This window comes from Orbicella franksi, chromosome 5 (assembly GCF_964199315.1).
Source record: "Orbicella franksi chromosome 5, jaOrbFran1.1, whole genome shotgun sequence".
Lineage (NCBI taxonomy): Eukaryota > Metazoa > Cnidaria > Anthozoa > Scleractinia > Merulinidae > Orbicella > Orbicella franksi.
Genome location: NC_138149.1, coordinates 5776459 through 5788166, shown reverse-complemented (window position 1 = coordinate 5788166; position 11708 = coordinate 5776459). Strand labels below are relative to the sequence as shown.

At 39.6% G+C, this 11708-nt stretch overlaps 1 protein-coding gene and 1 long non-coding RNA gene across 2 annotated transcripts in view; one reads left to right on the top strand and one right to left on the bottom strand.

Moving 5' to 3' along the window:
• Positions 1-1307: 1307 nt before the first annotated feature.
• LOC145486904 (ribosome biogenesis protein WDR12 homolog) lies at positions 1308-11506 on the bottom strand. The gene is made up of 15 exons (XM_081465615.1): positions 11445-11506; positions 10457-10548; positions 9215-9336; positions 8456-8562; positions 8081-8130; positions 7294-7359; positions 6720-6778; positions 5914-6009; positions 4626-4671; positions 4057-4145; positions 3461-3601; positions 2857-2962; positions 1935-2067; positions 1718-1790; positions 1308-1622 (listed from the first exon to the last, which is right to left on the bottom strand). Exons 1-15 carry the CDS (start codon positions 11498-11500, stop codon positions 1512-1514), a joined length of 1347 nt encoding a protein of 448 aa, XP_081321741.1. The 5' UTR covers positions 11501-11506; the 3' UTR covers positions 1308-1511.
• LOC145486908 (uncharacterized) overlaps positions 10542-11708 on the top strand; it is a 99984-nt gene continuing 98817 nt past the window's right edge. The window contains exon 1 of the long non-coding RNA XR_014049339.1: positions 10542-11155. This is a non-coding gene — a long non-coding RNA (uncharacterized LOC145486908). The remainder of the gene's footprint in view (positions 11156-11708) is intronic.

Here is an 11708-nt window from a genome sequence, read left to right as displayed (position 1 = left end):
CGAAAAGAAGAAAACAAAGCTGAATTATGAAAAGAGGTTTCAAGGTTGGGTTTAGCCTGCCTAGCAAGCATTCCATTACGCATACCCTTTTCCACATTTCTCCGAGAGCAAAGGATCGACGATGTAGGGAGTGGTGCGGGAAAGCGTTCCTCTACTCGCCCCACCATTCCCTGCTTCGTCGATTGATTTGCTCTGGCTATAATTTTGCGCGCGGGCAAAATAACCGCTGTTCAAGAAAGGAGGCCGTGACTTTCTTCTCGGGGACGAATGTGGACTGGACTCGAGTGAGCGGCGGAAATCGAGCCTGGGCCCGAATGCGAAAAAAACGTCTTTCGGGAACACTTGCTACGCGGGCTAAAGAGTACATTCCCATTCGAGTACATTCCTAAACCGAAAACTGTCTAAATAATACAGCTTCCTCTTCATCCCGATTGACGTTTCATTAAGTAACCCCTTCGAAGATTATTTGGTGCTTTAACCCAATCGTTATAACCGAACACGACAGCGATTTCGAATTTGCGACCACTAATTAAAATCCATATCCAGTGGATAGTGCTTTATTCGGAGAAAAGCGTTTCCGCCATAACAACTTTCGCCTCGGTTGGAGAAATACAGCTCTTTTGAGACAGGTCAGTAGTCCTACAAAAACGTACTCAACAATGTCAAAAGGTATTATGGGTAATCGTGGTTTCAGTTGCTTTGAAGTTCGAGGTGCTTCAGTGGAAGGCAGCAGCACAAACACGTGTATTCATGCTTTCCTTCCTTCTTGCTGAAACACTGTGAACCTCAACCCAGCAACGAGAAACTATTACTACCCATGATCCTAATCGGCATTGTCGCGTACGCTTTAACGCATTTGTGGAACAAGTGTGTACATACAGCTGATTCCACAAAGGTGGTAACTGCACATTCCTAGGGAAAAGTAATAGTCCCTTGCCTGTCGGAATTACCATAAGGCTTGTAAAATTGTTACACTGTAACTATTCATTTTTTTAACGCCGTATTTGTCGATCGAGTAGAAGGCAAGCTGTACTGAACTCTAACCCCCCTCTAGCCTGTCCCAGGCTCTCGGTCAGTGGAGCGGGGAAGATCGAAAACGCGTGCAGGCTACGAGCGGGATTTGGGAGAAGAAGGGAAGGGCGCCCTATCATTTTCTCTCCCAGGCTCCGCTCGTAGCCTGTACGGTTTTTCGATCGTCCCCACTGACTGAGAGGCTGGGACAGGCTAACCCCTTTCCGAAATCAGCATTTACCGCGTGCATGCGGATAAGTCGGGTCCAGTGCTTGAGCTTAAACCCAACACTACAATTAGTGGTGCTGAAGAGTCTTCTTTATTAAAGAAATAAAAAAAGTATTTAAATGATCTGACAATAATAAATATCTGAGCCGAAAAATCAAGAAGTCATCCAATAAATTCGGACCACTTAGAATTGCTAAACTCACATTTTTATGAAAACTCTGAGGCGAAAATCGTAAATGACATATTGGACAAAAAATCTTTGTTATTTCTGGTCACGTGGTATCCGCAGAATGGTATTCCATATCACTATCCCTTGTTCTCCAGCCTCCGCCGGAGATATCATAAATTATCAACTGGTTATCAGCTCCGCCACTAAGCATAGACTGTGAAAATACAAATAATGGTACTTAACATTAACTGAAGGCAAACTAATCGAAGTATAAGTAAGAGAATTAATGGAGACCTCTCGTCAACTTACAGTTTGTAGAGCCCAGTTTACGCACATAACTTTATCCTGGTGTTGGGTCATTGTGAACAGCGGTGCACTTAAGCTGATGAAAGATAATAGAATCCTTTAGTTTGAGGTGACCTGAGAGAGCCAAAATAAAGCGCGGTTGTCTCCCCCCTGCTCCACCTAGCCCCTTACCACTCTTCAAGCTTTCTATCTTGGCCACCAAACCCTAAGTGGTACTTACCTCCGTGTGTCCCAGAGTTTAACTGTCGTGTCGTACGACCCAGAAATCAGTTCGAACTCGCTGCTTGGTGACCATGCTACTGAGGACACCCAGCCTTGATGTGACGTCAGCGTTGTTTTTACAATGGATCCGTCTGAAAGAACGAATGTTAGTGTTGAAACAATAAAGATGGAAATTAGCGGTACAAAATTATGTCTAGTTAAAGAAACAGGACACTTATGTTATGTTCTTGGACAAAAGACAGTTTTCTTTCCAAGAGTATGAATGGATGACAGCAAATTGTTGGTTAGTTCGTTATTTGTGTTGGGATGGGATTGTAATGACGTGTAGTAAAAAAAAATGTATACGTAATTGGCCACTCCCCATTGGGGCTTTTCAGGACCAATGTAAACAAACAATGATAAATAAGTATTCAAATAAACATAACTAGGTTAAGAATCCCAACTGGCGGGAGGCAGACCAGTTGGCTATTTACAAGCGCAGCCGAGAAGTTGAACTCGGGGCTACCAAGAACAACATCAGCTAACGGTCAGAACGGTCAGAACGGAATTGGAACGATCAGCTAACGGTCAGCTAACGGTTAGAACGGAATTTGAACCCGGGACCTACGGATTTCAAATCCGGCGCTCTAACCACTCGGCCACGCTGGCTCCAGTATGAAATGGACTGAGATTTAGCATTATATCCGGAGTGGGGAAAGTAGCAATGCCCCTAGTCAGTTACAAGCCAGTGAAACCGGACGTAGGTTCGGGTTCTTAAGCCCGTTGACTCTGAAAAGGCTTTGATTAACTTAACTGTTCTAAGGGAAGGCTGGGTGAAATACCCTCAAATACACAACGGCTTTCCTGTATTCTGATTGGCTGTATCTTCTATGGCATGGTATAAAGGTTAACAATAAGTTATCTTGTTGCTCTTGACTAACCAGTAGTTCTGGGGTCCCACAATCTAACATGTCTGTCAGCGCTGCCAGAAACTAGAAGTCTTGAGTGAGGAGAGAAAGAGACGTCGCAAAATACTTTGGAGCCACTCTGAATAGAAAGAAGAATGAAATCGTAGTTAGATATACAAAGCCTTGTTACACAGCTGACAGACGGAGTATCATTGTTTGGTAGAGTTTTGTATCATTTTCTGTAAAATAACTGAGATACTTCGCGCGCTCTCATCGGTATGATAAGTGTGTTTAGATGAAAGTATGTAAATACGGTTGTGACGTTTAGATTCGCGCGTATTTTCGGGAAAATTTTTAATAAAAACAATAGAGTACTTTTTCTGTGTTTACATAGCCTAATCTAAACACCAGGGAGGTTTGGATAATACTCGAATTCTCCGAACCCACCCCATGTTTAGATGAGGCTGTGTAAACGCGGAAAAAGTGCTCTATTGCTTAGGTGACTTGTCTAAAGCTAAGGTGTGCGAGCGTGTGGATAAAGGCGCACATTTCCAATCAGGAATCTTAATTACTAAGATCCTCAGTCTTATGTAATTTGATCTTTAGAAAGTCAAGAACTGTCACCACAGACACATACCAGCGTCTGTTTGTTGACTCCAGCCTGGACGTCCCAAATTCGAATGGTGTGATCCCAGCCTGCACTGCACACCGTGCTTTGATCCATCCACAGTACACTGGAGACAGCTTCTGCGTGACCAGATAGCGTCATGAGTGGGGTCTGGTGACGAATTACATGATCAACGTACGTGACAAGTAACGCAAATGCACCATGGGCTTAATCGTTCAGTAGACGCAGTAATGCCTTGTTCTGTAGCATCATTTGATGGAAAATGTTCCTAGTAAAAGAGCCAAGAGACGGATTCGACTAAAACAGTTTACGTCCCTTTTGCCACCCAATTCAGACCACGTGATGATTCATTTTGGAGGTTACAAATGTTCTGTTTGCACATACTCCCCTGCAATCAGTTGCAGGTGGCAAATTGCACAATTGTAACCTCCCAAATAAATCATCACAAGGTCTGAATTGGGTGGACACAAAGACGCAAACACGTTAGCCGAATCTGTCTATTATCATGTGCGTAAAAGAGGCGAACGCCCCCACCCCTCCCGACCTAAACAACAGCAACAGAAACAACAAAAACTGAAACGGCAGCCTAAGCAGGAAAATGTTACCCGTGTAGTTGCTTTTCTTTTGTCGGTCTTTTGCTTCTTCTTCACTTTCTCATTGTCGTCAGCTTCATCGGACGCCAAAGGGTCTGCAACTAAACATACGCCGTTTATCACACATGTACACAGTAAGAGAAAGCCGGAAATAATTTTCTCGAGAGAAAAGCAAGTATCATTTTCAACCAGCTTGACGACGCCACGCCACTAAACGTTGACATCAGGTTCGTCTAATAAGAAGAAATAATTCTAAGAAACGGCTACAGGCCAATAACAGTTCTCGTATTAACGACTATATAGCCTGCGTAGCAAGCGGTCCCGTACGGATGACGAGTTTTTTCCGCATTCTGACCGCGCGAAAATTGGGTCAAAAGCGAAGAAAAATGGACGATTTTTTGCTTTCGCCACAATTTCCGGGCGACAAGACTTGCTCGTGCGCCCTTACAACGGAATGATTGCCACGCAGTCTAGCGACTATACACATAACTTCACTCAGAAAGGAACTGAAGGATGACAAACTGTTAAGGGTAAATGTTTAGAGTTATCAGAAACAATCGGCAGAATGCAATGCAACTTACCAGCTGACCATACTTTTAAAGTTTTATCCCAAGAACCACTGCAAAACTAAACAGTAAAAAAAGTCAATACCGAGGGTCTAGATGGAGGTTCAACGGATAGCTGATGTATAAGGTGTTAAACTGATAACTGATAGAGATGATGCGTTTTGTAAGTGATATCTGAGATTTGCAAAACACTGATAACCAAAAAATGGGCTGAAATTTAACTGATACCCTGTCATTGAGATTACAGCACGTCCATTGAGAACCTCAATACGCTACTGGTAGGATCAGCTACAATGGAGAAAAAACGGCTAAAACATGCCATGGATGAAGCTTATAACCTCGAGCGCTTTTAACTTAAATGTCGATAGTGTTTCGCATTTACTTTCCCTTTGCATCACTACGCTAGACGATTGGCTGACAAATCTCGCGCCTCTTTTCCATCCAATCAGAAGTAAAATCAAAACCAATCGTAACGCTCGTGCATGTTTTCCCGCGCTTTGCGTCAGCTACACGAGCTTGCCTCTAGTTTTAATTAGTTCACTGGATTGTCTGTGTTCTTTGTGGTTGGCCAAAGTGATTAGTTTGGTTTTGGTTTTGGCTCGACATATTACAGTAAACACCCACACGTAAGAACCTATGACGTCGGGGTTCTTAAAATGTTCTTAAAATTTGTTTCAGAAATACAATACTTTATACATTACTAGAGGTGTAATTAAACATACAATGTTTTATTACTTAGAAATACACTAAAAATAAATTGCAAATAAAAAAATATGACATAAATATACTATTACTACATATAATACCGTTAGGTTATACTTTAATATGAATGCTTTCACCTTCTGGAATCCTTTTTCTTTTTTTAGTATGAATCTACTAGTGTTCTATCACGAATGCCGTTCTCTGATTTGCTTTGCCACTCACTATCTATTCTGTGATAGATAGTGAGTAGCGCAGCAGTGTGTCCTTGTCAAAAAAATGACCGTCGCCTCTTGGCGTTTTCGAAGTGTCTGTGAAGAGGATTTAGATAAAGTTTTGAACGACTAGCAGATTTATACTAAAACAATTAGATTATTCGCTCTCGATTTCTATGCGTGATAGTTGACGAGGGCGCATATCACGCGATAGAAATCTCGAGCTCATAATCTAATTGTTTACTATAAAAACTTGTTTCATTTATTAGGTTGAATTAGTTCTTAAGCATATGGTGCTATATTGGGCAACTTTCAGTCTGATGTTCTCAATCTACTTGTTCTTATATGTGGGTGTGCACTGTACTCAATTGAAAACTGCTACAACTTACCTTTGTCTTAGATGAATCCACAGCCACTGTATCAACACTCTGTGTGTGCCCTTTACAGATGTGGATACACTCTGCCTTCCCCTTATTACGTGACCACTAAACAAGGAAAGAAAATAAACAAAATCTTGTTTTCCTCACTGTCATTATCATGAATTCCAACCTTGGGGCTTAGGCTTTTTCCTGGAAACTGAGAAAAACGTACTGAATGAAAAGATAGTCATAAGGTGACAGGATACGATTGCAAATGGTTTTCTATTTGGTTATGCTCAGGGGGAAGGGGGGGGGGGGTCGTATTGCTGCACATGGTTAGGGAGAGGTGGCATGGCCTAGTGGTTAGGATGCAGAGGTCCCAAGTTCAAATCCTCCTTCCTGGCACTGGAAGGATTTGTGTTTTGTGGTCCCAACTCTTTGTAAATTATAGCCAACTGGTCAGCCTCCCATTGGTCTGGATTTTTAACAGTTTCTGTTCAATTTAAAATATTGGTAAGCTTATTTCAAACCACAATTAGCAAAGCAGTGCTAAACACTTCGTTTTTGACACTTATTTATTTATTCCCTGGTGTTGCCTTGTTGGAATGGAGGTATTGTGCTAAAGAAATAAGTTCTTCAGGCCAAGAAAGTGGTAGCAAAAATATATAAGGGAAGTTTTTATTTGAACAGAAAACAGTGGCCTGAGTGCGATCTGTAGAAAATCAGTGAAATAGTACCGTGACATTCCATTTGTAAGAACAAGTTAACACTAATCACCAGATGCTTTGTACAGTCAAGTTACTTTTAACGCCACTTTTAGAAAGAAGTGCTGGTACCTCACTCAGTCGAATGGATTGGTCTTGAGATGAGGTTAAAAACATACCAACATCATCATCTGCAAGAAAAAAAAAATGCAATTAAAAAAGAAAGGTGTCCAATGTGCTGACCAAAAAACACTGGCTTTATTATAGCAACAAAGCCCATAGCAAAGTATCAAGAGATGAATTGTGGTGTATGTGTGGGCTGGGCAAGCTGGAGAGGGGGTCGGGGGGGGGGGGGGTGGGTGGGAGGGCCGGAACAAGCTCTCTAATCGCTCTCTTTGCTTGTGATCAGTTTTTGTCCACTGCATGATCAGAATAAAAACAGTTTTTGCCTGCAGCACTATCTACGAAAATAGTGAGGCTGTAGTGAGAGTCTATAATTCAATTATGCGAGCACTAATTAAAAGCTTTTAGAATGGTTTTCAATTAAGTGTCATAAAACCAGAACCATACCAGTTACTTACCAATTAAACTACTCAGCCAATCTCAAACTGTAGTAAAACCAAAACCAAAATCAAAATCAAAGTAACTGCCTGATTACTTTCGACACTCAATTAAAAACCACTCTATTAGCTTTGGTGCAACTTACCCACATCTATCCACTGCACACTCTTCACAGGTGCCGTGTGTCCATCAAATGTCAAATGACATGTACCTGTCAATGGAAATGCACAAATCCTTGAACAGAAGTTTGATAAGTCTAAACCATTGCTAGTGACGGCAGGTGGATTTACATATAATTTACCAATACTAAATATTTCATGGGTCAGCACGGGATGCTGGCCAGACACTACTTATATTATCATATTATATTATCATATTATCAGTTAATATAATATAAATTATAATTATATATTAAGTATTAGTATCAGAGGGACAGTTCTAAGGTAAGTAGTTGCTCTTGTATATATTGATGTCCTGATGTTTGTTTTGTATGCCAATGTCCTCCTAGAGAGGAAATAATTTTGAAATAAATTTTACCGTAAACCAGGTTAAGCAATGCTGAATACTACACTGAATAAAATTTCTCCTCCACTCCAAGTTAAGTAAATTAATGGCAAGGTTTCTTATCTTATAACAACTACGTGAAATACAACAAGGAAAAAATTGATCTACAATCCCAGACAAAAGACTTGGGACATGAAGCAAGTTCTCCCCTCCCCCCACTTTCAATGTTGATAATCAGGTGATTTTTCCCTTTTTTGTTGGAGAAAACGCGATATTTTCCAACATTGATTAGGGGGGAAGGGGGATACGTGATACAGCTCAAGTGTCCCAACTACTTTTGGCCGGGATTGTAGCTGTGATTGTGCCAAAAAGTACATTTTACAACACATTTCAACACTTTCTAAACTTTAAGCAACAATCTAAAGTACCATTAAAATCCCACATGTATGCATTTCCATCATAGCTGCCACTCAGAATACTGGTAAAATAGCATAATAAAAAAATGGTCCAATTTATAATTTTTATCACATAAATTTTATATTTAATGCATGCATATAGTTTTAAATAATAATTCCTTAAAAATATGCAAACTGGTGTCTGGCAAGACTATTAAAGGCTGAGTTAAGGTCTTAGGTGTAAATCATGAAAAAGAGAAAATTGAGAGAATACAGAAAAAAGTAGCGTTAAGATGTAAGTTCTTGTCATTGAAGCATTGAAACAAGCCAGCAAGTCCATAGAAAACAATAAAATCAAATTGGATTGAATCCACTGATTAAATTTAACTGTTTGTTGTGTTAACATACCACTTCTTGCACACGGCTATGGAGCTGATCCAGTCATCATGAAGAAGACAGTTATCTGGTCGTGGTGTGGGATGTTTCTCAAGATACTCTATTTCAACAACACTCTCCTGCAAAGGTAGCGATTGCATTCATAAGGGGAAGCACTGTGTCAGTCTTGCCCAGTAACACAACAAAATGAACAGAACTCAAATCTACTCCTCTTGATAAAGAGTTTGGTATACTGGCCTGATGCCTCAATCATTAACAGCACACTGACACATGTTGAAAGTTTGAATTTTTAGCCATAGTATTCCAGATGTAATGGCCCTTCTTCATATCAAATTTACCAGCTTTTTCTTATCAACACATTAATTGAAGAAGGATGCTTCTGTATGGGGATCATTCTGTATGGGTATCATGTGGGTTGATCTAGCTCACTATGATCATATCAGTTATAAAAACATCCACATCCCAACATAAAATGCAGACAAAAACATATTCATTAATAATAAATAAAATTGCATTTACTTAATTTAAACCCAACAAAATAGAAGATGCTGATATCAAAAATGAATAATCAATTATATATTCTCTTCAATCTCCGTTTTTTCATATAGGAATTTTTCTTAACTTGACCTTGAGTTGACTGAGGTCACTCTTACAACCAACAAATGTTAATTGCTCTCACTTTCAAAGGTGTTTGGATGATTGTTCCTCTTTAGAACTTTACAGGCAGCAATTTTACCTTTGAATCTGAGCACATAGGAGAAATAAACTCACTGTTGAAATTTTGTAAAGTCTCATGTGTTTATCCAGTGTTTCTTGTAGGTAAATGCCATCAATGAGAAAATCAAACTGAAAATTCCTTTCATTTTCATCCTCAGATTCAGATACCTCTGATTCTGAAATCAAGCAAAAAAAATTTAAAACAAAATATCTCCCAAACTTTATTAGAAATGTGTTACTAATGCTTGAAAGCTGAAGAGGAGCAAGAAGGCAGGAGAGTCAGAAGTTCCCATGTTTTCCCTGTCCTTTCTTCCTCTAGTAGCTAATTCTTGTTCCCAGAGGTCATACTCCTTTCAGTCAGTGACAAGAATTGCGGGGCTCTCAGTAAGTTTTGAGTTACCTGTATCCTTGTTCTCTATGCCCGTAGCAAACTTGTTACTGTGTGGGCAAATTCTATCAACAACAGGCAATTTCACCTGTAGCACCAAGGAAAAATCAAGCATATTCAGCCACAACAGGTGTTATGGGTTATGGTCCCCTTAATGACAGTCCTAAATTATGACCTCTTGGAAGTTCTAACACTGAAGTCCTTGATGCATGAACTTCCAATCATATCTGACAAATCAAATTAGCTGTGAATACAAAATGAATACTCTACACATGCTCAGAAAACCAGGTCTAGCCAGAGGTCACAATGATTTGTGCTGACCAAAAGAAGCTTGCATGCCTCAGGGGACAAGAATGCTGGTAGCCTTATCATCCCCTTTTGAGGCCCTATTTCTAGGGGTTGCAAGATACAGGATATTTGGTTAAAAATTACCTGGATACAGAACATTTAAGAAAAATTAATAGGATATGGCGTAATAAATTGCACTGTTTTATTAGCTCAATGTTCGACCACATGTGCTAATGCCACATGTGTCGCAATCTATATATCTATCAAATCACAATGTCAATCACATGCCTCGGTCCATGACAAATATAGATATATTCATGACATATGGGTTACTAGGATCAGGTAAAACTGGATATCAAGTAGAAAAATCGTCGGTTTTTTTGCAACCGGAATTCACGGGATACGAGATATTTGTAAATGCCACACGTTAGCAAGATGTGGGATACCCAGGTTCCACTCCTACTCCCCAGTCCGTGCACACTTTAGTCCCAGGTTAACAGACAAAGAATTATACTTCAGTAGTGTCCCTTGATCATCTAGTTGGCGACAGAAAAGAATATCTATATGAACCCTGAGGACAATCTGAGTATTATATTAATTAAGCCTTTATGCATATTTACCATTTGACGACAGCAAGCTACTGATGAGTTCATTCAGCTCTTGAGACCCAAGTTTGACAGGCACAGAGAATGGCGTTTCTGGAACTGCATAACTGCAAATGAAATTTGTTGATTTTATCTTGTAACACTCCGAAGTAGAACCATTCCCAAAATGTCATTTGGTACATAACGTAAATGAATTGTATATGTATTTCTCAACAACTTGTACTATTATGTTTTTGTGTGACCTGATGAACTACTGAGCTTTAATTATAATCGTGCTTAAATAAAGGTTGTCTGTCTGTCAATCTGTCTGCCTGTCTATTTAATTTCTACCCAATTATTTAGCACTAGATCTTGCATAAATTTAGCAACATCAGAAAAGTTTTAGACATATCCTTGCCATTGATTTTGTCTGAACAATAATCATAACCACATATGCTATAAGAATTTCAGTGCATATACAGAAAGTATTGATGTATTCTAAGCTTATTTTACATTTTCAAGGTGACCATCTGGCGAATTTGCATTTCATAGCAGGATGCATGACGCATTCAGTTATATTCTGTCTTTACATGTTAGGTTCAAGTTCAAGTTCAAGTTCATTTCACATTCATACTCAGAAAATGTTCCTTTAATTCAATCAACAACGTAGCTACGTGGCTGCTGTGCTCTGGTACACTCCACGTGCCCCGAACAACAACAACAACTAATAAGAATGTCAATTATAAACCTCGTTTTACTTTCTGGAAATGACAACATGAAAGGCCTTCTGAAAAATACAATCAGGCATATTATTATATGGCATTTTGATTAAGGTTTCATTAACTTTTAAGTAGCTTAAGCCTAAGAACAAATTTGAGGTTATCACAGGTTTATATTGAGCTCGAGATATCAGGAAGATCTTGGATTAAATTAGCCTCAATTTCGAATATTAAACCACTCGCAAAGTCAGATTATGATGCTATATCAAGTGTCATGACCAATAGTTGCAAAATTCCGCCTTTACCGTTTTTGTTGCGTTGTAAAACGTGCTTGGACGTAACCACTCGCTTCGTCGGCCATTTTGATTCGGATTAGGTTCCAGATCTCCTGAGCTTACTTGCGTGACTTCGCGCGCGTAATCGCGATAGATACGTGTAGGAGATGCTACAAAAGCAATTTTTGAAATTTCCCCCATTTATTCATTGAAAGAAAATGCCGTCAATTGTCAAATATAATGCGGACTACGTGAACGGAATATTTTATAGAGGTGTTTAAGCGCCTCAGATTT

Bases quoted from the DNA above. Each gene is read 5' to 3' on its own strand.
- LOC145486904 (XM_081465615.1), bottom strand. From the start codon at position 11,500: ATGGCCGACGAAGCGAGTGGTTACGTCCAAGCACGTTTTACAACGCAA. The intron at 6,010-6,719 runs GTACCAGCACTT...TTCCTTGTTTAG, and splicing joins AATCCATTCGACTGAGTGAG to TGGTCACGTAATAAGGGGAA. The intron at 2,068-2,856 runs GTTAGTCAAGAG...TCGTTCTTTCAG, and splicing joins GTGGGACCCCAGAACTACTG to ACGGATCCATTGTAAAAACA.